This window comes from Rhipicephalus sanguineus, chromosome 1 (assembly GCF_013339695.2).
Source record: "Rhipicephalus sanguineus isolate Rsan-2018 chromosome 1, BIME_Rsan_1.4, whole genome shotgun sequence".
NCBI classification, from domain to species: Eukaryota; Metazoa; Arthropoda; class Arachnida; order Ixodida; family Ixodidae; genus Rhipicephalus; species Rhipicephalus sanguineus.
This window is the reverse complement of record NC_051176.1, coordinates 219,657,273-219,683,396: the sequence shown is the minus strand read 5'-3', so window position 1 is coordinate 219,683,396 and position 26,124 is coordinate 219,657,273. Positions and strand designations below refer to the sequence as shown.

The 26,124-nt window shown below is 44.0% G+C and overlaps 1 protein-coding gene across 6 annotated transcripts; it reads left to right on the top strand.

The window, feature by feature from the left end:
- The first annotated feature begins 331 nt into the window (after nucleotides 1-331).
- Nucleotides 332-23,236, top strand: LOC119372403 (zinc finger protein 771). Of its 6 annotated transcripts, XM_049419601.1 has the most exons (5): nucleotides 346-520; nucleotides 1,110-1,154; nucleotides 13,578-14,345; nucleotides 14,524-14,761; nucleotides 15,486-23,236. In XM_049419601.1, exons 1-4 carry the CDS (start codon nucleotides 457-459, stop codon nucleotides 14,757-14,759), a joined length of 1,113 nt encoding a protein of 370 aa, XP_049275558.1. In that variant the 5' UTR covers nucleotides 346-456; the 3' UTR covers nucleotides 14,760-14,761; nucleotides 15,486-23,236. The 6 variants fall into 6 exon arrangements, with proteins under 6 accessions (XP_037498805.1, XP_049275542.1, XP_049275541.1 ...); XM_049419585.1 differs by having other exon boundaries at nucleotides 345-520; nucleotides 13,578-14,761; XM_049419598.1 differs by having other exon boundaries at nucleotides 347-520; nucleotides 14,524-23,236.
- Nucleotides 23,237-26,124: the final 2,888 nt, after the last annotated feature.

Sequence of the window (26,124 nt, the reverse complement as noted above, 5' to 3'; positions counted from 1 at the left end):
CACACGATTACAACTGCCTGAGAGAAAGGAACAAAATAAAGTTGTAATTAGTTTTCAAGAATGTCACTGGGACACACTTCTTCATATTCCTCTTTCATGCATTGTATCGGCAAAAAATAAGTTCGCTGCCCTTCCGCAGCATCAGTTAAACGTGGTTGAACACGCCAGCGCAAGTACGGTCCCTAGCGCAAGCTACGAAAAGCGAACTTTCGCGCGCGCAGCCATGATTGTCTCAATGAGACTCAATCCAGTCAGCTCATTCTACTAAGCCACTCAGCTATCCAACCGAAGACCGAAGCACCATGGCATGGCCTGGCCACTGGTGGCGTTAGCGGCGCTGCAAGCGAAGTTGCGGGTGGCTGAAAGTTATCGGACACTTTGTTGAGCGTCTTAATTTTTGCCAGCGATCACGGGGAATGTCACGAGCCTTAGCAAATACAGTATGCAGTTGACGAAATGGCCTCGACGCCCGAACAAGTTGTCTGCACACCGACTTTTGTTTTTCCAGCCGCTTTCCCAGGTGAGCGACTGGTAACACCAGAGGGGTACGCGCGGAACCGCTTTTGGGGGCTCCCCCCCGTCCATGGCTCCTTTGTCTGCCCGAATCGGTTGCTGTCCCCCCCTCCGTCATAGCCGCGCAGTTCGTGCCGTTGCCCGCCGTTGCCGGCGAAATTGTTCAATGAAATGAGGCGCGCGAGTATCGAGATGTTGGAGAAATGAGAAAACAGTGCCGTTGCCCGAAGCAAGGCAGAGCGTCACGATCGCTCAAGCTGATGCTAGCGTAGCGTGGGCCACCGGTCCGGCTTCCGCGCGCTGTGTTGCACTGTGCCGCCTTTGTGATCGGTTGTGCTGGAAGGCGGGCAGGATATCGTAAACACTGCACGTGTCTGATGTACGATGCGCTGCTATACGTGATGCTGAGCAGCGTAGCCGATTAGCTGCTGTGATCTTTTGTTCTGGGCTTTGTTTTGTAACCACACTGTTAGCGCGGTCTCACAAGGAGCACACCGCAGAGCGTCTCTAATGAAATTCGGTACGGGCTATCGCCAACATCCCGCATAATTGCGCGACGTGAATCATGATGGAGATACGGGGCGCTTCTATTGCAGAAACATACGGCAAATTGCTGATTGCCGAAGCGAGCAGCTGTTACGGTGAGTGCGATCAAATAATTGTTCTACTTATGCTTACGTTGAAAGACTGGACGTAGGTGACAGTGAATGAAGGTAGCGTTGTTTCTCTTCACCTGAGTAGAGGTTAGTATATTTTAAGTATCGCAGGAAAGTGCAGTCAGTTTCTTTGTTTTGGGGACGAGTTGCCACATGTTTGCCCGGATCTTTAGTTAAATTCGCAAAGTATGATTGGTGCTCAGAGGTAAAATAAGGTTTGGGGAACTGCCTCGAGTCTACCACTTCTCTGCAGCGAAGAAGTAGGTTTACAAAAAAGAAAAGTGCCTGTAGGCAGCGTACTTTTTACTAGAGAACATTCGCGATGTCGAGGTTCTCGCACGACTAAAATCTCGACGGACTCGTTGCAGCACTGTGCTTAGCGCAATTGTGCCTGTAATGTGCGTAGTGCATCTGCATTTAAAACTTTTAAGGTAGGTTTAACAGCTGCCCTTTTCTTTTTGTCGCTCATTGTGTGTCCGTGCACATGCGGAATATTGAATGCGGTTCTTAATGTCCTTGTTTGTGGGGACTATACGCATGTTTCTAAGATGCAAAATGCCCCGTTCTCACTTTCCTTTTGCATTATTTAGCTCTAGTTTGAGATTAGCTACATGCCGTGTGTTTGTGCAAAGTAACAAGCGTGACAGATATTGTCTGGTGTTTTTACCAACACTAAGCCCTATTTTTTATTTTACTTCAGGAAGTGGTTTAATTAGCTTTTCTCCAGAGAGTGCACAGTACATAATTGTCACCTGAAAATGTCCATGGAAGCAGGCAAAAGGAATGCTACCCAAATGTGGCCATGATGGTACTTTGCATCAAATTCTGGACTGCACTGACCTTGCCAGCAGTTGCTGCGCTGGACTACCTTTGCGGTGCAAGCCAAGCGGCATTGCTGTGATCAGCTTTTTAGCAGTTGCTATTACAAGACTTAAGTAGTGTACATCAAGTTATTGACAACTAGAGTAACTTAGTCTGTAATGTCTGATAAGGAGAACCAATTATCCGTTTGCTTGCTGGCTACGATAGCCAAGTCAAAAACAACTATTGGATTTTTAAAAATTCATGGAACATGTGGGTCCCAACTGGTCCAAAATGTGACAGTGAGGCTAGGGTGAGTTGGTAACTGTTCATCTTGAATTAGTCATAAAAACTTGGACAAGAAAAGAGCAACACACACACAAGTGCTTGTTCTGTCCGTGTGCCACACTGTGTTCTAATTTTTATTGTGAGCTTGTTTAATTCAAGGTGAACAAAATATGACACTCACTTTGGCAACTTCCTGTGCCTATTCCTGCGCACAAGCAGTTGCCACAATTGCAAAGATATTTGCCCCCAGTGGCAATTCACAAAAATATTTCACTGCATGCAAAAAGTTTGTTGCAGATATTGAATTTGGTGGAAAATTAAATGCTGCTCTTGTCTGGTCATAGAAAACGATCAACCATAGTGTTTGAGGACTCAAGTTATAGTTATGCTATTATTTTGTCTTATGTTGTGTCCTTTAGGGTGCAAAGATCTGGTGACGTGCGGTTGGGGCCAGTTTTTATTCCTTGGCAAATTTCAAAATAAATAGGAATGCCCATATTTTGCTACCGCAACTTGCATAGCCTTTTGTTTCTATTAGTTCTAGAACATGGTACTTTTTAGGTGCCTACCAGTCCAGAAAACTGAAAATTTTGAGGGAATTTCGAAGTCTGCAGAGCTCTAGGAAATTATGGTTTTGTCAAGGAAAATTGCCCCAATTTTTCTATTGGAATGAAAGCTACAATAATGCTGTCACCTTTTATGTAAGTGCACTTTTTCTTGCCCTTCGTGCTTGAGTATAAGTCCACTATGCCGATGAGACTATAGGAAGTACAAAAAGAACTAGCTTTGTGTGTGGACCATACACATGGATCTTGACCAATGTCAGCCTTCCCTTGCTTTATTTTGCTGTTCTGGCCGAATGTTGCAGTGCAGAGAATGCACTTCATTGGTCGAGCGGAGCCCCTCAATCACTGCTGCCCTCCCAAATTGTTTCTGCATTTCCTACTAGACGACTGAGCATGGCAGCAGAATAAGCTACGACCTTCGATTTCTCGTGTAAGATGCAAATGGACTTCCTGGGCGCAATGCCATGATGGAATGACCATTTCTGTTCCTGATTATGCGCTCACTCTAGTGGATGCAGTAGGTTTTGCACTCCACTGAGGCCTAGTGACGTTCGGATATATCTAAACTGTAACAAATTGGGCAGTAACATTAGCAGCTTTAATTACATCTTTTTCTTTCCTGGCAAATTTGAAATATTGCAAGGCATTGGCCTCAATTAGGCCCATTGAAAGAAACGTGAATGCATCCTACCGTGTTCATGTTGCTGAGCAACGTGCCGAGTGTGTCAGGTTGGTTGACATATCATGATTTGTCGCACATATTTTAGTTCGCAAGAAATATGCTTGTTGTTCCAAATAAAGGTGCTGTTTTCAACAAAGTGATACATTGAGTGCCACTCCTAATGTTGCAAGGAAATTTGGCCAGTAGCACTAGTAGTCTGAGTTTTTCTGAAATAACATCATGAACCCAGTTGAATGACATCGTAAGCTAGGAGCTCCTACATGCCTATGACCGTGTGACAGGTGCAAGTTTTTATGTACAGGGGTCTTTTTTTTACACAATACAGATTTTTTAATAAAAGTTCTACTATGACAGTCAGGCTCCTGCTGTTTTTGCGCACAAATGTTGAGGTGGAAGTACTTTGCCACAGCTAAGAAAACAATGAAGTTACTAATTAACAAATCTTGTTATTTACCTAATTACTGACTTTAGGGCAGTTGTTTATATTAGAAAGTTGTAGTCAGTGACAATTTACGGCATATACACTTTAGAAATCGTGAAAATTGCACGTAATTTGAGATATTAAACATTGGATTTTAATGGTGATATCGAAACTGACTGTGCCTGATGCGCAAGAAATGCTGTCACTGTGTTACGTTGGGCCGGAACTTCCTGCTACAACGAAGTGACGCAGTTTGAATGATGTTGTCTTGGCCCTGTCTTGTTGTGGAAAGCGGCGAGTCATCTCACTTGCACCAGCGGATTGCCTCACCTTTGTGTGTGATGTTTGGTGCTTGTTCATCTCTCTTGGGCTGTGCACAAAAAAACCGCAATATGCAATTTTTGTTTCTCTGTACAGCATAAAACCCAGGGGTAGCCACTGTGGCGCTTCTTTTTGCAGGCAGGTGAAAAAGTTCTCTGTGCCTCTTTACAGTTTAAGAAAGAATCGGATAAGCGCCACACATCGCACGCAAAGAATAAGCTGTCTACTCATGTATTTGAAATGACTTGGCATTTTTTGTTGCCAGATTCTGCTGTGTCCCAGGCACGGTCAGTTTCGATATCGCCATTAAAATGCGATGATGAATATTCCAAATTACCTGCAACTTCTGTGATTTCTAAAAAAATGGGTATGCCATAAATTGTCGCTGACTGCTACTTCGTAATATGAACAACTATCCTAAAGTCAATAATTAAATTGTTAGCAAGTTTTTGCTAATTAGTCACTTGAATTTAACTTTAGCTGCGGCAAAGTATTTCCTCCTTGTTGTAGAGTTGGTGTGCGAAAACGACACGAGTCTGACTGTTGTAGGATTTTTATTAAAAATCTGCAATGTCTAAAAAAAATGTATATTAATGTGTTTTATGCATTTTGGATGTGGGCTTTCTGTGTAGCTGAGCGTGACGATGCTATGAACAAAAATACTGCATTTCATTGCTGAGAACCATCCTGATATCGTAAATAGAGCAAGCAGCTTTAACTCGCCATAGTTATAGTGTATAAAGAAATATATAAAAAAAGATTTAAATAGTTCCACAAATCAACTGACAAATTATTATTCATATTAGTTCAGTTTGCATTTCTGGAAGGTATTTGATTTGCTGTGGGTTTTTTTAAAAACCTCTCTATTCTGTGTTCTCTTTGGATTAAGCACTACTATTGACTATTCAAATTGGATCTGCAGTTAAAATTTTGTATTTGTGCAAGTCTACAAAGGAATTTTTATTTTTTTAGCATACTTAGTGACAGCATCGGGTGTCTTTGAGAAAATTTCATAAAAGGACTCCGGTAATTCAGAAGTGTCACTTTAGTAGACACTGTATATGCAGAACTAATATCCTGCAGACTAATGCAGAGTGTTGCATAGATAGGAGTGTTTCATAAGAGGACCTCTTCATGACTTTTTGGTAAACCACTGGGCGATCCCTACTCAAATTTTTGTGGTTGTATTATTTTGCGTTAAGTTTAGTTTAATAAATTTCTTTCTGGGAGTGTTATCCCATTTTTACCTGCAATAGTACCAAAGTTGGTGCAGTCTGCGGCAATGCTACTAAAACGTTTTTATGCTATTACAATGGAATAATGATGCCATCTCTCAGAGTAAAAACGCAGCGTTTATTGCAGTCATGAAAGCTGGGGCCACTGTTCTGTTGCAATCGAATTGACATGTTTTGAGTGGCGTTGCTGCTGCCCACTTTGAATTTGTTGAGCATGGAACTGATGAGTAATGCCTGGAAACGTGGCCTTAAACTAAACTTTGTGCAAAATTGTGATTGTGTGAAATGTAAGTGCAGCTCATAAGGAATAGTTTTTATTTGATGCTGCTAATTTTATGGTTGTGTAAGAAGACGCCTCGATGAATTCCCCTTCTTTGATTAACTCCTAATTGCACAGCACTTGATATATAGACCATTATGAATTTTGGACTGGCTGAAAATAACCTATTGCATTCTTTTATGACAGCAATATGAACTTTTGTCTGATGATATTTAAATAATGGTATGCAAAATCTGTTTGAATTAGTGCAAATGTGAATTTTAATTTTTGCTTGGGTTTTCATATATTATGCAGTACTAGGACTTTTCATTTAATAACAGCATGTTGGTGAGACGTAAAGTTAGTCATTCTGGAGCCATTGCTTAGATGACGTTCACTGAAGCAAGGAGAAGTAAAAGTCAATACACCACATGTTGGGATGCAGGCACCAGAGCTCTTAACGTCTTTTGTACTTCATATATCTGATAACTTCAAGAGCCATTAGTACCAGGCTTTTGAGACAAGCAGGGGCAAGTTTTTTCTCCATGTGAAGCCTCTTTCTGGTGCCTATTTAGCAGGCACCAGAAAGAGGCTTCTCAAAAAATAATAAATTTGCTACTGTGCCCCGAGCCACAGCAGGTCTGGAGGTGCGAAGCGAGCGCGCATCTCCAGGCCGGCCATGCCCGAGAGTGCTGCTTCTACTCGCTGTGCTCTGGCGCTACTGTCGCTTAGCGAAAACGGTAGAGTGGCATGCGTAGTGGGGTTGACTCTCGGGTTCTTTGTTCTGAATAGCATGAGCCTTAGGTCGCTGCAGTTTTCACGTTGACGCTGCTGCATGCGGTCACCTAAGGGCAGGTCTGCCGTGGTAGTGTTCGTACAGTTACCCCCCATGCCGTGCCAGGGCGAGGCGAGTACATTGTTGCGTCGACGTGGCAAAACTAGCTTCCTGCATGTGACGCGCCTCCGCGATGCTCTAGCGGTTTTGCACGAGAAGGCGGCAGCAGACTGTTGCAAAGCGCGATTTGGTGTCGTCCCCTAATAAAAGCGTGCAGTATGCTTACAACGGCGCTACGCTTGCAGTGCCATATGCACGCTTTTGAGAAGATCAGTGAGGTTTGTTGGCATGCATGCTGCAGTCTTGAAGGCGGTCCCGCACGAGGTGGCAGCGAACAGCGGTGCAGCGCGCTTTTGTTGTCACCTGTTAAAAGCGTGCATTACACTTGACACTATGCCAACCGCGCGGCCGAGCGGATAGCTGAGGGCGCTTATTGTGACGTTCTCCTGACATAGAGCAACACAGATCTACAGGAAGCACTGGGGAAGCTTGAAAAGCTAAATAAGCAGACCTACTAAAGAACAAAACAGTAATCCGCTAAATCATCACTGATCTTAAGCTATGCCATATTGCCATGTAGCTACAATTCTTGTGCAATCACTTCTTTTTTTTTTTTTTTTTTTGAGGTGTGATGCTATTTAGTTTACTTTCTTTCAAATGTTTATGAAGTGAACTTAGTTTGCAGAACCCTTTTTTTTTATTATTTCATGTGTTGCTTGTTACTCTGTCTAGATAGGCCACATGGTATGTAAGAAGGTGGTGTAGTTCATACCTGGCTTTAATCGGTTAAAGAAACTTTCTCCAAAGGCTGTTTCAGTGTTTTGCATATTCTAAGCCAAGTAAAATATGTACTTGTCCCCCCAAGTTGCTACAAATTTGTTTTTTCAAGCTCCTAAGATGACATATTAAGCCGCTAACTGCTCTGAATTAAGGTTCTTCTGCTCCAAAATCGAAATTTTGCTGCTCCGAAAACTGCTCCCAATTCGATTTTAGCTGTCTCACCCCTGAATTAGTGATAAATTTATTAATCTAAGGATCAGGCGATGTCTTTGCCCAATGTTTGCTGCAGCAATGATTTAGTGGTTACGGTGCTTCCATTGCTCCCACGACAGTTGCATTTCGATGGAGGTGAATTGCTAGAGGCCCATGTACTGTGTGATGTCAGTGCTCGTTAAAAAACCCCAACTGGTTGAAATTATCCGGAGCCCTTCACTTCGTCTCTCGTAGCTTGAGTCTCCATGTTAAAACTCATAAACCAACCAATCATCTTCACCCAATATAGGCTGAGTCTTCAAGTCCAGGATGCTGTGGTCCCTAACTACCCGCCAAGCCCTATCCAGTCTGGCATCCCACTGCATAATTTTAAGAATATTACTTGCGACAAAAGTATAGTGGCTGCAGCATTGCTGTGAGTGACACTGGTTAACACCAGGGTGTCAGAACAAAATGTTTTGCATTTCGGTTTTAGTTTCGTTCCCCCGCTAAAAGCTCCGCTCCGTTTCTGTTCCGGAACAAAAAAAAATTTCCGTAACGGTTTGTAATGATTTGTACGTGAACATTTGAAGTTAAAGCAGCGATTAAAAATAGGATTTGTGGTATAGTGCGTTAGTTGTGCACCTCTTAAGAACGTGGGACAGTGATAAAACGCGCTCTTCGCACGTTCTTAAGAGGAGCAAAAGTAACTGTACCATAAATTCCTACCAACTAGCGCAAAACAGTACCCTCCTAAGTTATAATCATCATCATCATCAGCATGTCTACGCCCACTGCAGGGTAAAGGCCTCTCCCATGTTCCGCCAATCAACCCGGTCCTGTGCTTTCTGCTGCCACGTTATACCTGCAAACTTCTTAATCTCATCTACCCACCTAATTTTCTGTCTCCCCCTCACGCGTTTGCCATCTCTTGGAATCCAGTCAGTTGCCCTTAATGACCACCGGTTATCCTGCCGACGTGCTACGTGACCGGCCCATATCCATTTCTTCTTCTTGATTTCAACTATGATGTCCTTAACCCCCGTTTGTTCCCTGACCCACTCTGCTCTCTTCCTGTCTCTTAAGGTTACACCTATCATTTTCCTTTCCATCGCTCGCTGCGTCGTCCTCAGTTTAAGTTGAACCCTCTTTGTAAGTCTCCAGGTTTCTGCTCCATAGGTAAGTACCGGTAAGATGCAGCTGTTATATACCTTCCTCTTGAGGAAGGTATATAACAGCTGCCTGTCTACTTAGGACAGGTAGTAACCGCGGAGCCAAACCATGAGAGTGAAATAACTAGAAGAATAAGGATGGGTTGGGGCTCATTTGGCAAGTTATAGTATGTAATTTTAAAAAGGCATTAAATTGCCTTTTTTTCCAACCCTGCCCACTTACCTTACATGTGTGATCAGTGTACACACTGTACTCTGTAACTGATCGATTGATTGAATTTTCTCACAAGTGAATTACGAATTTTCTGAGCAGGCTCAATGCTTTGTTCCAAAGGAGTGAGCATCATCTCGGAAGCAGTCCGTCATCGAGTGTACTGTCTCATATGCGAGACCACTGTTCTGATAAGACAAACTTCAGCACCGAGATTGCCCTCTTTCACGCTGGCCTGTGTGACAGGCACTTGAAAGCCCACTTGCGTTAATATAACAGCTCTGGTTGCCACTCTTATTGTTTTTCTCAAAATTTCAACCCATCTTTACTTTATTATTCCTACTTGAGATACACGCTAATACTGTACCCTGAGATATGCAGTGATGCTCACATTACAATCACCTTGGTTGTTTCGGATCGCCAAGTTTTCCTGTGACCTGAAAAACATTGAAAAATATTTCAGTTTCACTCCGGAACGAAATAATAGACGTTGCGGTTACGTTTTCGTACCGGTCAAAACTATCTTTTTTTTTTTTCATTCCGTTCCGACACACTGGTTAACACTCCCAGGATTATACACAGCCATAAATACCCAATAAAATGGTTGGGAAATCGACTGCCGCGGTAGCTCAATTGGTAGAGCATCGGGCGCATTATTGGAAGGTTGCAGGTTTGGTCTCTACCTGTGGCAAGTTGATTTTTCATCCAATTTAATTCCTTTCCATTTATGTCAAAATTACTATACTGCAGTTAAAATATGCAAGTAATGTCCCCTATACCTTCCGTAGCTTCACTGTCAGTTCCTTTCATTAGGTTTTCTACTTTAGAGGTTTCAGACCTTCACTTGCAGGTATACTGAACAAAAATAGGGAAAAATGACGAAAATATCGAAATTCCACTTGGAAAGTGTGACTGTACCAGTGAACAGTGTTTATTTCACGTATTTTTAAACTTTTGTCTGTATTTTTGGAGGATTGTGAGTGTGCAGTGGCTGCACGCTTGCATGCCTGCGTGCTATAGTTGGCATAGTTGGCACGCCCATTTCCGGGGACATTACAACATCACATCTCTTATTCACGGCACGGCCGCTAGACATGTCGCTTCGAGAAAACGCATCAAATTCATTATTCTCCTCTAGTACCTGCCCGAAAACAAGGTTGTGTTAACCAATTTCAGCATCCAAGCTTTCATTTGCGCTGAAAATATCTCCAGCAAGTTTTGTTCAGTATCCCTTTAAAGGGGTGGTGCCATCAAATTTCGAGGCTATAACAAGCCTGTTGTGGGTTTCCTCTGTATGCAAGGACACTCCACACGAAGGGTCAGACACAGCAAACGTTTAGAATATATTTTAATTCACTTCCAAAGTGTACCTAACTGCCCATTCTCCCGATCGAAACCCATCGCTAGCGCGGCAACACTGACGTAGATCTGTAGGATGGTCAACGAAAGTTGTAGTGACGTCACACCAAATCTGCTGTAGTAACGTGAGTGACTTCCGCCACTTCCGCAACGTACGTACCGGCTGTAGTGAACTAGAATATATTCTAACTTACTATAGTACCGGCAAAGCATTGGTTGCTATGTCACTCGCTGAGTTTCGATCACTTCCTGGCTAAGTGCGTCACAGCCTTGTGTGGTCACGTGACCACGCCTCCTACACTTCTGCGTCACTGCCCAACCTTGGCGCCCAGAAACCGAAACCGAAAGTTGTCCTCATCAAAAGGCGATATTACATTATTTAGCGGGAATACATGAATCTTGGTGCGTGCATCATGCTTCCTGGAGCTACAGGAAACACTTACAGCAAAGAATGCGCAAGCCACAAATTTGGTGGCACCACCCCTTTAAGGTATGTCGCCACCTTTCTAGAAATATTTTTAGATTTCAGACTGAAAATTGATTGCTCCATGTCTGCCTTAATGAGGACAGTTTAAAAAGATGCTTCAAGTGTGTTAAGCAAAAGAACTAAAAGTAATTGCAATATAATTACTAAAATTGCCCACACTATGCCCATCAGGCCAACATTCATAAATACGAACCCATGTCATGAAAAGACAATGGCTTAGCAGTGCTGTATGTAGCTGTGTATGTAGGCAGTGCAATGAACAAGGATGTTTACACTGTCATCAATAACTATACTTATAGCCCAAAAGTTATGACATTTCAGAAGGTTGCACTTCAATCGAAATTTTAGAACATCAAGACTTGGGGGCACATCATTCTCAATTGTCATAGTTCAGTGCACAGGCTGTATATAAGCAAGAAGCATGGAAAGTTTCATTGCAAAATATTGATTTATTCAAAAGTTAAGAGCTTTTGCACTTTGAATGGTGGCTGAAGATCGGGTATCGAGAAAAACAAGAAATCAATCTCCCAAACACGTCATTTTCGGTTTTGAGGGCAGTTATGAAAAACACCATAACTTTTTGACAGAACCAGATAGAGATGAATTTTTTTGGGGCACCGCAATTCTGAATGCCTGTATATTCTTAAAATGTTGCAAATAAGTTATTTTTTAAGAGGAGTCGTTTTAAGGGGTGGCGACATACCTTGATAGACACGAAAAATGAGTTGAAAACATAGTTGTAAGTTTAAAGATGACCACGACTGACAAGGAGGAACGCCGTTGTTTGTTAATCCACTTGTAGCTCTGTTAACGAGGACATTGACATAAAATTGCTGTGAATAAGCGCTCCATGAGAAGCACTCTTTGCACGTCCTGTAGGTGGTTAAAGAAATGTTTTAATTACTTAAACATGTTTCCTAAGCAAAAACATTAATTCATTTATTGGTTTCTGAAACGTGTCTTGTGAACTCTTGTTCTTTAAAGGGCCAGTAAACACCCCTGAGGTCCAAAAATTGTAATGAAAGAGAAATATGTGCACTTATGCTATGTGAACATGGTGCTGTAAGAATTTTGCGAGTACGTGCTATAATAAGGAAGTTACAGGGGTTAGAACATCCGTTTCAGCTGGTTTCAAATTTTCCTGCTGCCTCGCCACCCTTCTCCGCCACAGGGAGGGGAAGGCGTAGCCCGTCGTCGTTGTGTCCGCCCACTTCGGCAACGTGATACGTCAGCAATTGACATTATCGGCGAGCTCGATCAGTCTCAATGCTTTTCCACTTGCTGCAGCTCCTGGTTGTTTATTGTTTACATTGTCACACGTGCTCCAGAACTTGACGGACAGGTTTCGGCTCTTCGGTATTTTTAAACCTTCGTGACAGTTCACAATGCAGCAGGAATACGTGCTTGCTTTCCAAGATGACGAAGAGGCGCAAGAGAAAAGCGTGGAGAACCCCCGCTTGCCGTGCATGCAGTGGGAAAACCAAGCAAGCGTGACCCGTCCGAGCTACCGGAGATTCCCTCTCTCTCCGCTCGATTTGCAGCTGACAACTCAACGCTTCCTCCACGTGTTGCTCATGTCGAAGGCCAAGTGCGTGCAGGTGCTATGCAGTGCGAGGAATATACGCGCGACAACCTGACAACTGCGTGGCCGAAACCGCATCACTGCAGGGCCAAGAAACAAGACGCAGTTTCGTAGCTGTGGGTGGGAACAGGAACTGACATTAACGTGTTGAGACCTGGTTTAGACCAATCGACGAGCTCAGTGGTACGTCAAGTTGCCCATGGGCAAGTTTGCGTCACTGCACGTACGAGGGTGATTGGTGAGGCGAAGGAAAGGGGCGCAGGAATTTTTTTTCCGAAATGGAGGGTCTGCGCGGCGCTGTAATATTCGGAAAATGTGATTGCCGTGGTCTACTGTATGAATTGGCATGCTTGTTTTCGGGGGTGTAAGAAAAATAAGTAATCATCTAATGGCTTAATTCAAGAAGTTTATTGCCTCACGAATCGTCTGCCGCAAAAAATTTTTAGACTCAGTCAGGTACAAGCAGAGTTACAGGGATTTGTTGCACGCGTTAAGCGCTTTCTCTCGCCTTTCGTACCACTGAGCGCGCTGAAAGCTATGCAGGGGGGAATGACAAGGGGCCATGTCCATTCGTTAGTTCGCTTCATGACCTTGAGCACCCCCCCCCCCCCCTTTGAACGTGCAGGCACGTCGTGCCATCTTGTGGAAGCTGCAGTAACTATGTAGCTCACGCTGCACAAATCAGCCAGTGTGCACTTTGGGTTTATGGCATCATCTGTCGAGAACCGAGGGAGCGATTTCTAGCCGGACTTTGAGAATTCATTGTATATTCCGGGCTGTGTGCTGCACTATAATGTTTGGCTCACATGTTCTCGGGAGCCTCGACTACCGATCGGCACCGTTTTCTGACCACGCTGAAAAAGTGTTGCAGTTCCCCTTAAAGATAGAACAATATACACAAGGAGAGCATAGTTTTTTACAAATTTCCTACTTGATATTGTGTCATCAAGGAAAAGGAGTGCCGTAAGGTATGTGATAAAGCTTCAGTGACTGTCTTTGCTTGCAGAGTTTGGTTGCTGGCAACCAAGTGTCTAAGATGCATTTTATACATCATGCTAGGAACATAAAAGAGTAGAGGTTGAACAAAACCTGCTCACACGGGGAGCAATTGGTTGTTTAGTTGGCACAATAAATGCGCAGAGCCCTTAAAAACAGGTATTGTTCAGTTCAGACTTCTTTGCAAAATTGGATAAGGGCGGGTGACGGAAGCTGTGCAGGGGTTCTTCTGCCACTGGTGGTTTATGGGGGCTATGCAGGATTTGACCCTCGGCAGCACTTGGCCAACTTTCACGCCACTGCCCCCGCAGCAGCCAGCAGTGTGCCCCAACCAGTGGTGCAGAACACTGAGGAGGCAGCTCACCAAGGTCTCAAGGCAGTCAAGTCGCAGCCACGCAGCTCCTTGACAACCCTCAAGATTCCGCAGGTGCCAGCAAGCGACTTTGGTCGCAGCCTGGGGTCGGCTCCTGTTGCCTTCCCGGGCATTGAGCCACACAAACCGGCAGCTGCACCTGCCCAGAAGGTTGAAGCACCGGTGGCTTCTGAGAGCCCCAAAGGGGACAAGCTGTGGCCCTGCCCATCTTGCAAGGTGCCTTTCAAAGCAGCCTCTGAGCTGCAGCAGCACTTGGGCCAGCACACACGCTCAGAGCGAGCTGTTGGGGCAGTGCCCTGTGAGGTGTGTGGAAAGTTGTTTGCTTCAGCTGAGCGAGTCCGAGCTCACGTGCGGGCAGCTCATGGTGAGAAGGCCTGTGCCTGCGACATCTGTGGCAGCGGCTTCAGCTACCGGTGCAAGTTGCTGGATCACATGCGGACGCACACGGGTGACAAGCCGTTCCGGTGCGAGGTGTGTGGGAAAAGCTTCTCGCAGAAGAACCACCTGACGCGCCATGCCATGATCCACACGGGCGAGCGGCCGTTCCCGTGCGACTTCTGTGGGCGGGGCTTCTACCGCAAGGACAAGCTGGCCCGGCACCGGCGTGTGCACACAGGTGAGCGCCCCCACGTTTGCCTAGTGTGCGGCAAGAGCTACGGCCGCCGGGAGAAGCTGGCGCGCCACCTGCGAGCTCATGCGGGCGAGCGGCCCTTCGGCTGCTCCCAGTGCGGCCGCCGGTTCCTCGAGCCCCGGGACTTGAGCCGACACAAATGCGCCGCCCCCCCTTGTTCCAGTGGGCAGCAGCAGCACCAGCAGCAGCAGCAGCAGCAGCCAGCCGAGAGCCTCCTGCTCCTCGCCGGGGGTGGCCCCCTCGCGGGGCTCTACCAGCGGCTCCAGCAGCAAGGGCCCCCCAGCACCACCGCCAATGCCCCCCCAGCTGGGCAGCCCCAACCAGACAACCCCTTTCGGCCCCGGCAGCTTCAAACCTGACTGGCAGCCACCTGCCAGTCTGGCCAGTCCCCGCCACTGACTGTGAGAGTGCCACCCGCACCTGCTGCAGCTCGGAGATTATTTTCCCGTACTAGCCGGACTTGCGTGTACTTGAGCACCGGAGGGTGTCATTCTGTGCCTGCACTTTGTAGGTGCAATTGCTCGATACCCCACAGGGCAGGGAAATGGCTTATCACTAGCTGACCTTTTGCAGCCATTGCAATTCTGTATGTGTTTTGCTCAAGTTTTGTTTCTTAGAAGAGATAAGCATGTATGCATAAGTAGAAGATGAACAGTTGTGTGGTGTGAGAATCACAACTGCGATTCTCACTGCGAGAATCGCAGTGATGCACGTGTGGAAATGTGTGCAGAATTGAATGCCCAAGTTCTTATTTTTCTGCTTTTATCCTTTTCGCCTAGAGTTGTCATGCCTTTGTAAAAATCACTTAGTAGGCACATGTCCTTTTTTGTGTAGTCTTAATGCTCAATTTTCTTTCCCTTCTTTTTTGTATATGCAGTGTTCATCTCCTGGTACTAACCTCTGTCAGAGTCAGTACTCCAGGTAACTGTATGTATGGATCATTAAGGGCAAACATACTCATATGTAGAAGATGCACAAATTTTGATTTCCTCCCTTTTCCATTCTGCACGTTTGACTGCGTTTGTGTGTGTGTATAAACTTATAAATGATCACCATGCAGGAATGTAGTCACTAGCCCTGTAAGGCGCATTGTCATCTACTTAATTCACTAAACTTTCTGTACAGGATGGCTGTGCTAGTTTTCATCGATTCCAACTTTCATAAAAGCACGAGCGACATAGGGGACAAGGGTGAAAGAAAGCTGTAGAACATATTTTAGCTTGCTGCAGTGGTCATGCGTGATTACAACAGGTAGGCAAATTAATACTTTATTTTTAACATTGTCATGGTGTGGCATGGAAACATCATCCTTTTCTGTTTCCTCTCATGCCATCAAATTCTGTCATGCATGCTCCTCACATGGTAGAGAATCAAGACATTGTCACAGCATGGAATGGCTTCTTAAATTAAAGATGTCTAATCTCATCTCTGAGGCTATGTCTCATTGCCTTTCAACAGCACAGTGGTGTGTGTATTATGCACCTTGCTGAGGCTGTGGTAAAGACAATGGGGGAAAAATCACATGCAGCACAGCATTTAAACTGCTAATAGGCATCTAAAAGTTTGTCAAGAACACGTGGGCATAAAGCAGCACTAGCTTGTGCAGTGCAAGGAGAGCGAGAGCATTTGCCTTATAATTAACTTCGATATTATCATGTGTTATAAGCAGAAACAACTTTATTTATGTTGACTTCACACGTATTGCTTCTTTACGTTTCTTGTACTAGGACTGGAGACATTACATGGAGCAGGCTTGGGAAATATAGGTGGTTTTACCAAATGGTCAAGCTTGCGTTGGGTATATATACAGCAGAAATAGTGCTCCAAGGACAAAGCAACTTACTCATAATGGGGCTCAACTTTTTTTTTGCAGTGGTGTTTCTTATAGTAGCTCAAATCGGACTTGTTGCATGAAGACGTCTGCAGCGCTACTGGGCCTCTGATTTTTTTATTTCTGGCAGCCAGATGGCAGCTAACAAGTTCCACTCATGGTAGGAAACAACATGGCTCACATGTACTGGGATCCTGAGGCAGCGTCAAGCTGCCAAAGATTGAAAGATTGAACTACATAGCAGCCAGCCGAGATGAAAATAGACTTGCTACTGCAATGGCAGCTGTGAAACTCTATGCTGGTCGCATAGTTCCCCAGTTGCGAATATGTTGTTAGGTTTGCTGAAAAGAAGCGATAGTCTCAACCATTCACAAAAAGTGATATAATCACACTCTCAAGGCTGGGCAGAAGATAATGTGTAAGCACCAAGCTCACTCTTGCACAGCACAATGACTGTCCAGTGCTATGATGTGAAATTGTGCATCATGGCATTTTCAAACAGACACCTTGAGGATAGCCTGCTTGTATTGAAGACGTCACCCACCAGTGTTGATTAGTTGCAGTTCTGTTGTCACTTGATGAGATCAGGGTTCTTCAATACTTTTCTACTGGTCATGAAACTCTCGTAACTCAGTAGAACTGCCCGCAGTTGCCGCGACATGTAGCTAGAAGGTAACACTATACGCATTCTAGACACTGGAGGCAGCACGTTGCTGTGCGTGCTTGTATTTGTTTCACCTCAACGTGTCTCCCCGTGCGGTGACATCTGTGTTTTAGAACGAAAGCTCTACTACTGCATGTCTCGCAAGGTCATCCATTATGTCGCAATGTCCTCGAGCTGCCAGAGCGCAATGCAAGGTGCTCTGGCTGGCCTTGGCAAAAGAAGAGCCACATGGCTTGAGGCATGAGCCAGAGAAATAGGACGCTCTTGGCTCTCGGCCAGCTTGGACAGTTGCTGCGTGATATGCTGCAGAGAGACGTTGCAGCTTTGCTCACTCTGAGCCTTGCCTCTGCAGTACCACGTGACTAGCTGAAGTTTTAATGGCTAGTTCGCCTGCACTTGGTTGCTCAGTGTCGCCATGGATGGCACACCAGCTGTGTGTGTGCTTCAGTGCAAGAGACATGCTGAATCCAATCACCCAGTAGGTATAGCTAGAGAGCAGGCTGTCGTAAAATCTCAGTCAAGGGCAAATTTGCCTCCTGAAGCACTGGAGCAAAGGGAGACCAGATTAGCACGTTATAGAGAAGCTTGCCAAGTGTGGAAGTGTGCCAAGATCGAAGCTGCTGCAGCCACCACTTATGTGCATGCTGTTTGCAAAACCATGCCAAACCTACATTTTGCTCGTGATAGCTAGGTTTGGAAGAGTTGAACCTCAGCCAGTTTTTTTAATTTGCCATAGGGTGTGTCCAGGTAAGATTGAACACGAGGTCCCGGTCACCATTCCTGATTTTGATGAAATTTACTGTAGGCCTAGGCATTAGACTGAGCACAATGGTTCCAAAGTTAGTATTGCGAAAAAAATTTTGTTCGCCTAAAAAATATATATATATATAAAAATTTTGGCCGCAAAAAACACTTTTGCACCCATTTCGTGATTTCTTAATTTTGGGCGCACCTAGGGAAAAAGTGGTGCACTTCTTGGTCACAATATTTATTCCCCTCAAAGAACAAGTGAAATACAATCTTATGAGCCTATTATTTTCCTTACCTGTCGAAGCACTTTTGAAGAAGAAAATCACAAACATGGCAAATCACACAAAACGCCTGTATTTCAGGAATTTATTGCTGCAAACAAGTTAAAGTGAAGATAATGAAAATTGGTAGATATTAACTTTGATATTTGCGCTCTGTTCTAAAATAATTTTCACGGTTTTATCGCACTCTGTTTTACTCGATAATTCGGCTGAAACGTAAGTGGTTTACCAAAAACGCCGATGTTTGAAAATAGTTCTCTCAAAAAGGCTTTTTTTTTTTTAATCTCTGATTGAAGTCAAGGACGTCATCTACCATTCTGCATAAAAAAAGCGTTTCATTATTTTGGTTGCTACAAAGTTCTAATGCATCAAATGTGACCAAGTCAGCCTAGTGGCCGTGCCATTCGTTACGTGCTGAAAATCAGATACAAGTTGTTCAAAATATATTGCACGTGACATAATCATAAAGCAGCAGCTCCACAATTACAAATGCGCTCCCAGGTGTCATGGTTCAGCAAGCTTTGTCTTGCGATCGGCTGCTTGACAAACTTGCAGCTGCGGTCGCTCACATTACATGAGTGCCGCTTCGACTGCGGATGAGCTCCGCTTGCGCGCCAAACTACGCTAAGAGGGCGAACAAGAGAAGGAATGCATCACTGTGAAAGTGAAAGGCTGTTAAGTGCCAGCAAAAGCCATATACAACGAAAACTCTGTCTGCAATTCCTGTAACGTCTACTAGCTCAACTGTTCTTTTTATGCCTTCTGAAACCACTATCATCTGCCGCAAGTGCTTCCTGTTCCCTTTCACCATACTCGTAATTTGGCTAGTGAACAACTTGCATGCTGTATTATTTTCATTTGCGCAACACTCATCACTGCTCATCAGTTAATGAACACGGTGGGAAGAAAAAGTGATTTTTTTCTTTTCTTTTTCGTTCGAAATGCTTACGTGGGGGGCGCTGGTTGCGCATAGTATAATAGACCTGGATAATATCTGTGTCATATGGGCCCTTTCAAAAGGCCATCCACACTCGATGGCCATCAAAACGCCACAACTCTATCAACTCAATGGAGATGTCGCGCTGCTACACGGCAGTTTTGAACAGCCGTTGAGTGGCCCTGGCGTTTCTCGCAAAAATTGTAGCAGTGCGGATCTTTATTTTCGTATTCATATCCCCTAAAGTTAATATAATATAAGTTCACTGAAAAACTCAAATATGTCTGTTGATATTGCTTAAATATTTGAACAAATTCTTTGTTCGAAGTTTTGAATGCATGTTTAGCTTTTAAGTTGTTGAGCAGCGAAACAGTGGGGAGTGAAATACGGCAAGACGGCACAATGAAGACAAGCACATCGCTGTTGTCGAGAGAGTGTAAAGTTCGTTCTTTTCAAGTGGCAAAAATGCTCTGTTAAATCATTCACAACACACATATACCACTTTTAAAGCATGCTGGTCAGATTCCTTTTTTCTAATCGTGTCTACGAGCACACTGTGAACGAGAGGGCATGTTGGCGCTGTTTCTGCTTCCATCACTCGGTGGCCATTGAAGTTTTGATCGATTTGTGGGGCCCTCCGGTGATTCGATATACTATTGACTCGACGGCACTCAAAATGTCCCGTGTGGCAGCCCACACTTGACCATTGAGTCAATCGACTATTGGTTGGACGGCCTTCCAAACGCCCATGTGACACGGGTATAAGTACGGGCGATTGACTATGAAAGCAAAGTGTTGTTCTGTTGTGATCACTTGCCTCGCGTAAGTTCAAAACATCAGCAAACCGAACAACATATTTGGAAGTGTGACGCACACAAATAGATGACTATGCTACCAGCATGTGGTTTTGCTGCGCGTGTTGATGTTGGCCCTGGCTGGCTGTACCAGGATAAATTTTTGCAATCTTTGGCAGCTTCAGGTTGTCGTGGAATGCCAGCTCAAGGGTTCGGGTTCGATTCCCGGCCATGGCAGCCACATTTCAGTGGGGTGAAATGCAAAGAACACCCGTGTGCTTTGTATTAGGTGGACATTAAACCTCAGGTGCTCAAAATTTATTCGGAGTCCCCCACTACGGCGTGCCTCATAATCATATTGTGGTTTTGGTGGGTAAAACCACAGCAATTATTACTGTTATTATGTAGAATGGAACTTGCTAGCTGCTGTCTCCAGTAGTGCTGCAGGTGTGATGCAGCAAGCCCGATTGCACTGTAAGAAACACCATCGGGGGAGGGAACGATGTGATACATGCTTTAAGGGTCAGTATTTTGGCCACTTACCTCTTTTGACTAAGGAAAGAGAGAACTTATGTTCTCTGCAACATTCAGTCTTTTATAAACCAATAGATAAAGCACCAGTAGTAGTGGCATAGCCTGAACTACCACTAGCAATGTTTTCTTTGCTTAAGTATTTTCTTGTGCATAAAAAAATGTTAAAATTGTGAATTGTAGCAAAATTCATAAATTCATTAGGAGTACTTAAATGTTCCGAGTATAACCAATCAGCAGTAATGCATTAGTTGATTTTAGTTGACATTACTTGATAGCAATGCTAAAAAATGCCAACTCGATGGCACAATTTTTTCTTTCAGATTTAACAATTTCGTTATAAATTTTGGAACTCAAGACGTACTCTCCCAATTAAAAAAAGATTGATGAGGAACATAGGCATATTTAAGAGACTTCTAACTGAGCTATATAGCGACATAGTAATGTGCGAATTTTTTTCTGGTGGAAGAAGGACGCCTGCAAACTATTAAAAGTACCACGCGACTACATAATCGTACCAAAGCGATAGATCACTTTGGTCTGCTCATGAAATGAGCTCTTACAGTTGTTGCAAAATTGACAAAATGTGCTGGTTATCACCACAGGGTGCATTGATGTCGGGCCGTGATGTTATCAGTGGCGTCAGCCTGCCATGAGATATGGACGGTTTATGTAGCGCACAATTTAGTGGGATTGCTGAAAAATTGAAACGCACATTGTTGGCGCTCTTGTACCATTATGGCAGTACTGAATGCTGCCTGTGGCGCTGCGTGACGAGCAAGACAGTTGGTTCCAATAAGCTTATGTGAGGATGCTGCTTATGCGGGCGGTAGCATAGTCACATGGTATTTTTCACATTTCGCAGGCTTTCTTTATTAAATAGTAACAGCGTGATATTCTACACGGGGACACACAAGAGAAGCAACACAAACAAGCGCTGTGGGAACAAACAAGAGAAGCAACACAAACAAGCGCTGTGGGAACACACAAGAGAAGCAACACAGACAAGCACTCGTGTGTGTCCCCGTTTAGAATATCATGCTGTTACTATTTCATGATGCAAAACCAACTAGCCCAAAGCTTCAGTTTCTTTATTGGCCTGAAAAAAATGTGTGTGCAATTAGTAGGTTGCTAAAAGTTGCACGTATTAAGGTCGCTTAAACATGCCTACAGGTGCCTCATCACCAGTAATCAAACATTTACTGGTGTCTCCTCCACTGTACGAGGTACAAGATGTACTGGACTTTCTTCGTGTAACACAGTTCCTGTTTTTCAAAATCTCTGTGCTCGATATCTGGGTGTCATATTCTGAGCCAACTGCTTTCGGCGACAGCATTGCTTTGCATGACATAGAATCTCCCATGTCCAACGACTGAAGCAGTTGCTTGCCCGCCTTTCCTAAATCAGCCAGTCAGCACGTACTCAAAGTAACATGACATCTCCAACTTGGCTTGGAATACGGCCTCTGGGACACCCTATGTAGGGGTCAACCTATTTTCAAGTAAATGTGGTAGTGCTTGGTATTGGCATCTTGAAGGGATGATCACTGTTTGGTGGGTTTCTGTACGCACGTGTTTACGTATGTAGCTTTTATTTGACATGTCTGGATCAGCCTGTGCTTAGTATATATTTTTTCGTGGGTAAAGCTGAGCAGCAGTACTGCTCAGCCAAGCAGCAGTGTTGATACTCAAATGTCTGCAAACATAGTTCGCTAAACATGGCATAGGCATAAAACTGGATTTCTACACAAATTTGGTGCATAGCTTATCATCTGAAATTGCTCTGTATTGTTTTATTAAAGCACAGGTAGTTCTTGTGAATTCCAGGTTGTGTCATCGTGGCTAACAGCGTGCTGAGGTGGGGAGCGAAGTCTTGCATCCTATATTATGCCTGCAACTTTCGACTACAAATGTCTCATGCACTTTCACGAATGTACTGTTCACTTATTCTGTCATTTCATTGCACACCGCTACTGTAGACAAGCCATCAAGTGCGATATTGTTGCATCATCATTGGGCCTTCATTTGTGTGGACTTTGGGTACACCTATTTTATTTGCCCACAGAACTTGCCATTGAGGGCACTGTAAGTGCCTGTCAGTCAATGCTGCATGCTATGCCATTTGCCTTGAATGAGTGCAGGCATAATAAAAAAAAACTGGATGTCTCTTAGCTACTGTGTGTGCCAGTGCTGTTCTAATGCAACGTTGTGGACATCTTGTGGGGTGTCAACATCCATTCCCAAAGTGCTAGGAAATATCTATATACTTGCATTTGCACTGATTTTTACTCTGCTGTTTACCACAAAGTTGTAGATTTGTTTTGCTGAAGTGGCGAATTCATTCCATTGCTGTGTAATTATTGAAGTACACTTGATGAGGATTGCTTAGATTATTAAAGTTAAAGTGTGCCTTACAAGCACCCCAGTTCATCTAAATTAATATTGAGCCTCCATACTACGGTATCTCCGGTAGTCCAAATATTTCCTTGGGACTATGCATTGAGGAATGTAATTAAGGAATAATTTTCTGTCCACTTTAACCATATCAGACAGCATTGTCAATAGGTTTGAATATGGCAGCTATAGTGGGGCTAGGTGTAAATGCACATATGTAATGAACCATGACCACTTGTACAAAGGAGAGAAAAATCAGCTGACTTGCATTGTCTGTACATCACAGCACTCCTTGCACTTGTGGGAAAGGTTGTGTGGCTCTTGCACAAATAGTCTTAAGCAAAGCATTAGATTAGCACACAAATGTAGTTTTGAAAACATTCAACTTCGCTGATAAATTACATATACCTTGTTTTTCTCATTCACATTCTCTGCTCAGTCAGCCAAAGATGGACCACTACAGAAGTGCTTGCACTTATGCAGAGGAGAATTGTGCCAAACGTTTGTTATGGCTGGTGATTGTGTGATTCGCATGGTTTTCTAGTGTATTGCCTCTAGCTACTTTGTATTGCAGAGGCACCACCTTGTTGAGTTGTTTTAGTTTTTTTTTTTCTTTCTCAAAGCATGTCCATCAACATTTTTCATTGCAATAGAAATCATGTTGTAGAAACAATAAACAAGGCATTTCAAGCACATGTAATCTTGTCTTTCTTGTGGGTATGTTATTAACAATATAACTGGACAAATGGTGAAGCCAAAGCAAACACAACTGAAATTAAAGTTTTTTTTTAACTGAGTTTAATAATAAAGTGAAATTGTAAGCTTTATATTCATGACGGAAAAAGAAAGTAAAAGTCTAGAAAAAAAGGACAGCTTTGCTGCTTGTAGACGTTGAAGCCACAGACCGTCATGAGGCATTTGGTGTTTGTGTGATCTACCACATTTTTTACCTTTTAGCCTTTGACCGTTACTTGCAATGTAACTTTTTGACTGTCACGAGGCTATTCAATGAAGACGCTGTCGTGTACGTCCGTATATTATGCAAAGACATAACGGTCATCATAGAAGGAGACCATTTGTGCACAAAAGTTCCCAACAGTCTTGTTTAAACAACCGGAATAAATGTAGCGAAAGACAAAAAAAAAACTGTGCATGCAATAGAGAAAGAAATGAACAAGAGCCGGAAAAGATTAAAAGACTCAAACAGGGTACAGGAGACATGTTCATGAGAAAAGAGAGTTTCACCGTTCAATGGGACGCAGAGATTGCAGCGGAGACTAAGGAGGCATGGCGTAGATAACTCGTGCAGGTGGCGATGGCTTGAGATGTGGTAGAGACGCTCGCACGGAGAGAAGAAAGCGTCTGTCTAGTCGAGGTCAACGGCTGCACGCCCTGTTGGCGCTCACCAGCTGCAGACGGGGGTTGACATGGGAGACGCTGGTCTTGCCTGGCCAACGTCAGGTTCATGGAAGTAGGTTGGATACGTGCCTAGGTGGGAGCCCGCAGCGGCCTTCGCACGCGTACGCTGGCAGCTGCCACTCCCGCGCCCTGGACACCTCCACTTCACCACATCCCGGCCACGTCTTCTCATTATGCCCTTCAGCATCCATGGCTTTTTCCAGACCCGCATGGAGGGTGCCCATTGGTTCTTGAGTATGGTCACGCGCTGTATCTCCGCATCTTCACCGATTTTTCACCAACGGTGTTCGCATCCGCAGTTTATGCCGTCGTCCTCCGTGTCTTTGAATGTCCGCCTTCATCACATTCGCGCACTTTTTAAAGCGTCCACTTCACTTATCACAGTGACCCACTCCCTATCACTCACTCCAAAGTATAGTCATTTTGTGATTAATTGGCACACCTTGCTTCTTAAAAAAGGCTTGTGCAAAACCTAACATTGCATACCTCCTTGCGCTATCTGCAGAGAATTCAGATAAACAAAATTCGTGTTACATTTCTGACTGCAGGTGGCATACATTCTTTGTGCACTGTTGCTGTGGTAATGTCATAGTTGAGCATAAAAAGTAAGGTGAAGCTTTGGGCTAGTTTGTTTTGAATTATGAAATAGTTTTGCATTATGAAATAGCACTTGTCTGTGTTGCTTCTCTTGTGTGTTCCCGTGTAGAATATTGCGCTGTTACTATTTCATGAGCATAAAAACCTCTTCCCGCCTGTGCCTAGAAAGTTTGTTGCAAAGCCCCCCCCCCCCCCCTGTGTGCACGCCTATGCCAAGAACATGCCACTCTTTCATTACGTTACAGATCTTGTATACGCTACTAAGAAGGCTTGACAGTGCACAACTTGTGTGGATTCCTTTAAGGCAGACCTGCATTCTCAAAAGCTCGCAATTGTTTATAATGTACAGGACTCCCAGTAAACATACTTTCATATACTGTGCAGTGTCTAGTTCATAGTTCATCATCAGCCTGTCTACGCCCACTGCAGGGCAAAGGCCTCTCCCATGTTCCGCCAATCAACCCGGTCCTGTGCTTTCTGCTGCCACGTGATACCTACAAACTTCTTAATCTCATCTACCCACCTAATTTTCTGTCTCCCCCTCACGCGTTTGCCATCTCTTGCAATCCAGTCAGTTACCCTTAATGACCACCGGTTATCCTGCCGACGTGCTACGTGCCCGGCCCATATCCATTTCTTCTTCTTGATTTCAACTATGATGTCCTTAACCCCCGTTTGTTCCCTGACCCACTCTGCTCTCTTCCTGTCTCTTAAGGTTACACCTATCATTTTCCTTTCCATCGCTCGCTGCGTCGTCCTCAATTTAAGTTGAACCCTCTTTGTAAGTCTCCAGGTTTCTGCTCCGTAGGTAAGTACCGGTAATATGCAGCTGTTATATACCTTCCTCTTGAGGGATAGTGGTAGATTACCATTCATGATTTGATAATGCTTGCCTAATGAGCCCCAACCCATCCTTATTCTTCTAGTTATTTCACTCTCATGGTTCGGCTCCGCGGTTACTACCTGTCCTAAGTAGACGTACTCCTTTACAACTTCCAGTGTCTCGCCACCTATCGCAAAGCGCTGTTCTCTGCCAAGATTGTTCCACATTACTTTAGTTGTAAGAGTTCATAGTTAATGTTTGCTAAGCCAAAAGAAATGCATGGGGGCTGACGTACAGATATAAAACAAATGCATTTAAAGGGCTGTGTGTATAAAACTTATGAAACTGGACCCTCGTCTACAATTGCCACAGTTTAATAACTTAAAAAAATAATTCATTGTGTGTTCTTTTTTGGCTACATGTTGTTCCTGAGAGTACGGTAATTTTGCTGGAAGTTAAGCATATGCTATAAGTACTGTATTTACTCTGTTGTAATAAACACGAGGGGTGACTTTTCATTGCATCCAGGAAGGAAAATAAAAGAATTGTGTGCATCGTTGCACTTTTTAGATAACTAATTTTAGTCATTTCAGTATTTGATTGTAATGCAAGGGTTGACTTCAGGTAGCAAAATACCTGGGAAAAAGAACTCGTTACATTCAAGTAAATATGGTATTCATTTATTACAATTGCTTTTTTTTTACTTAGTTTTCCAGGTAGCTATACTGTTTATGAATGGAACGA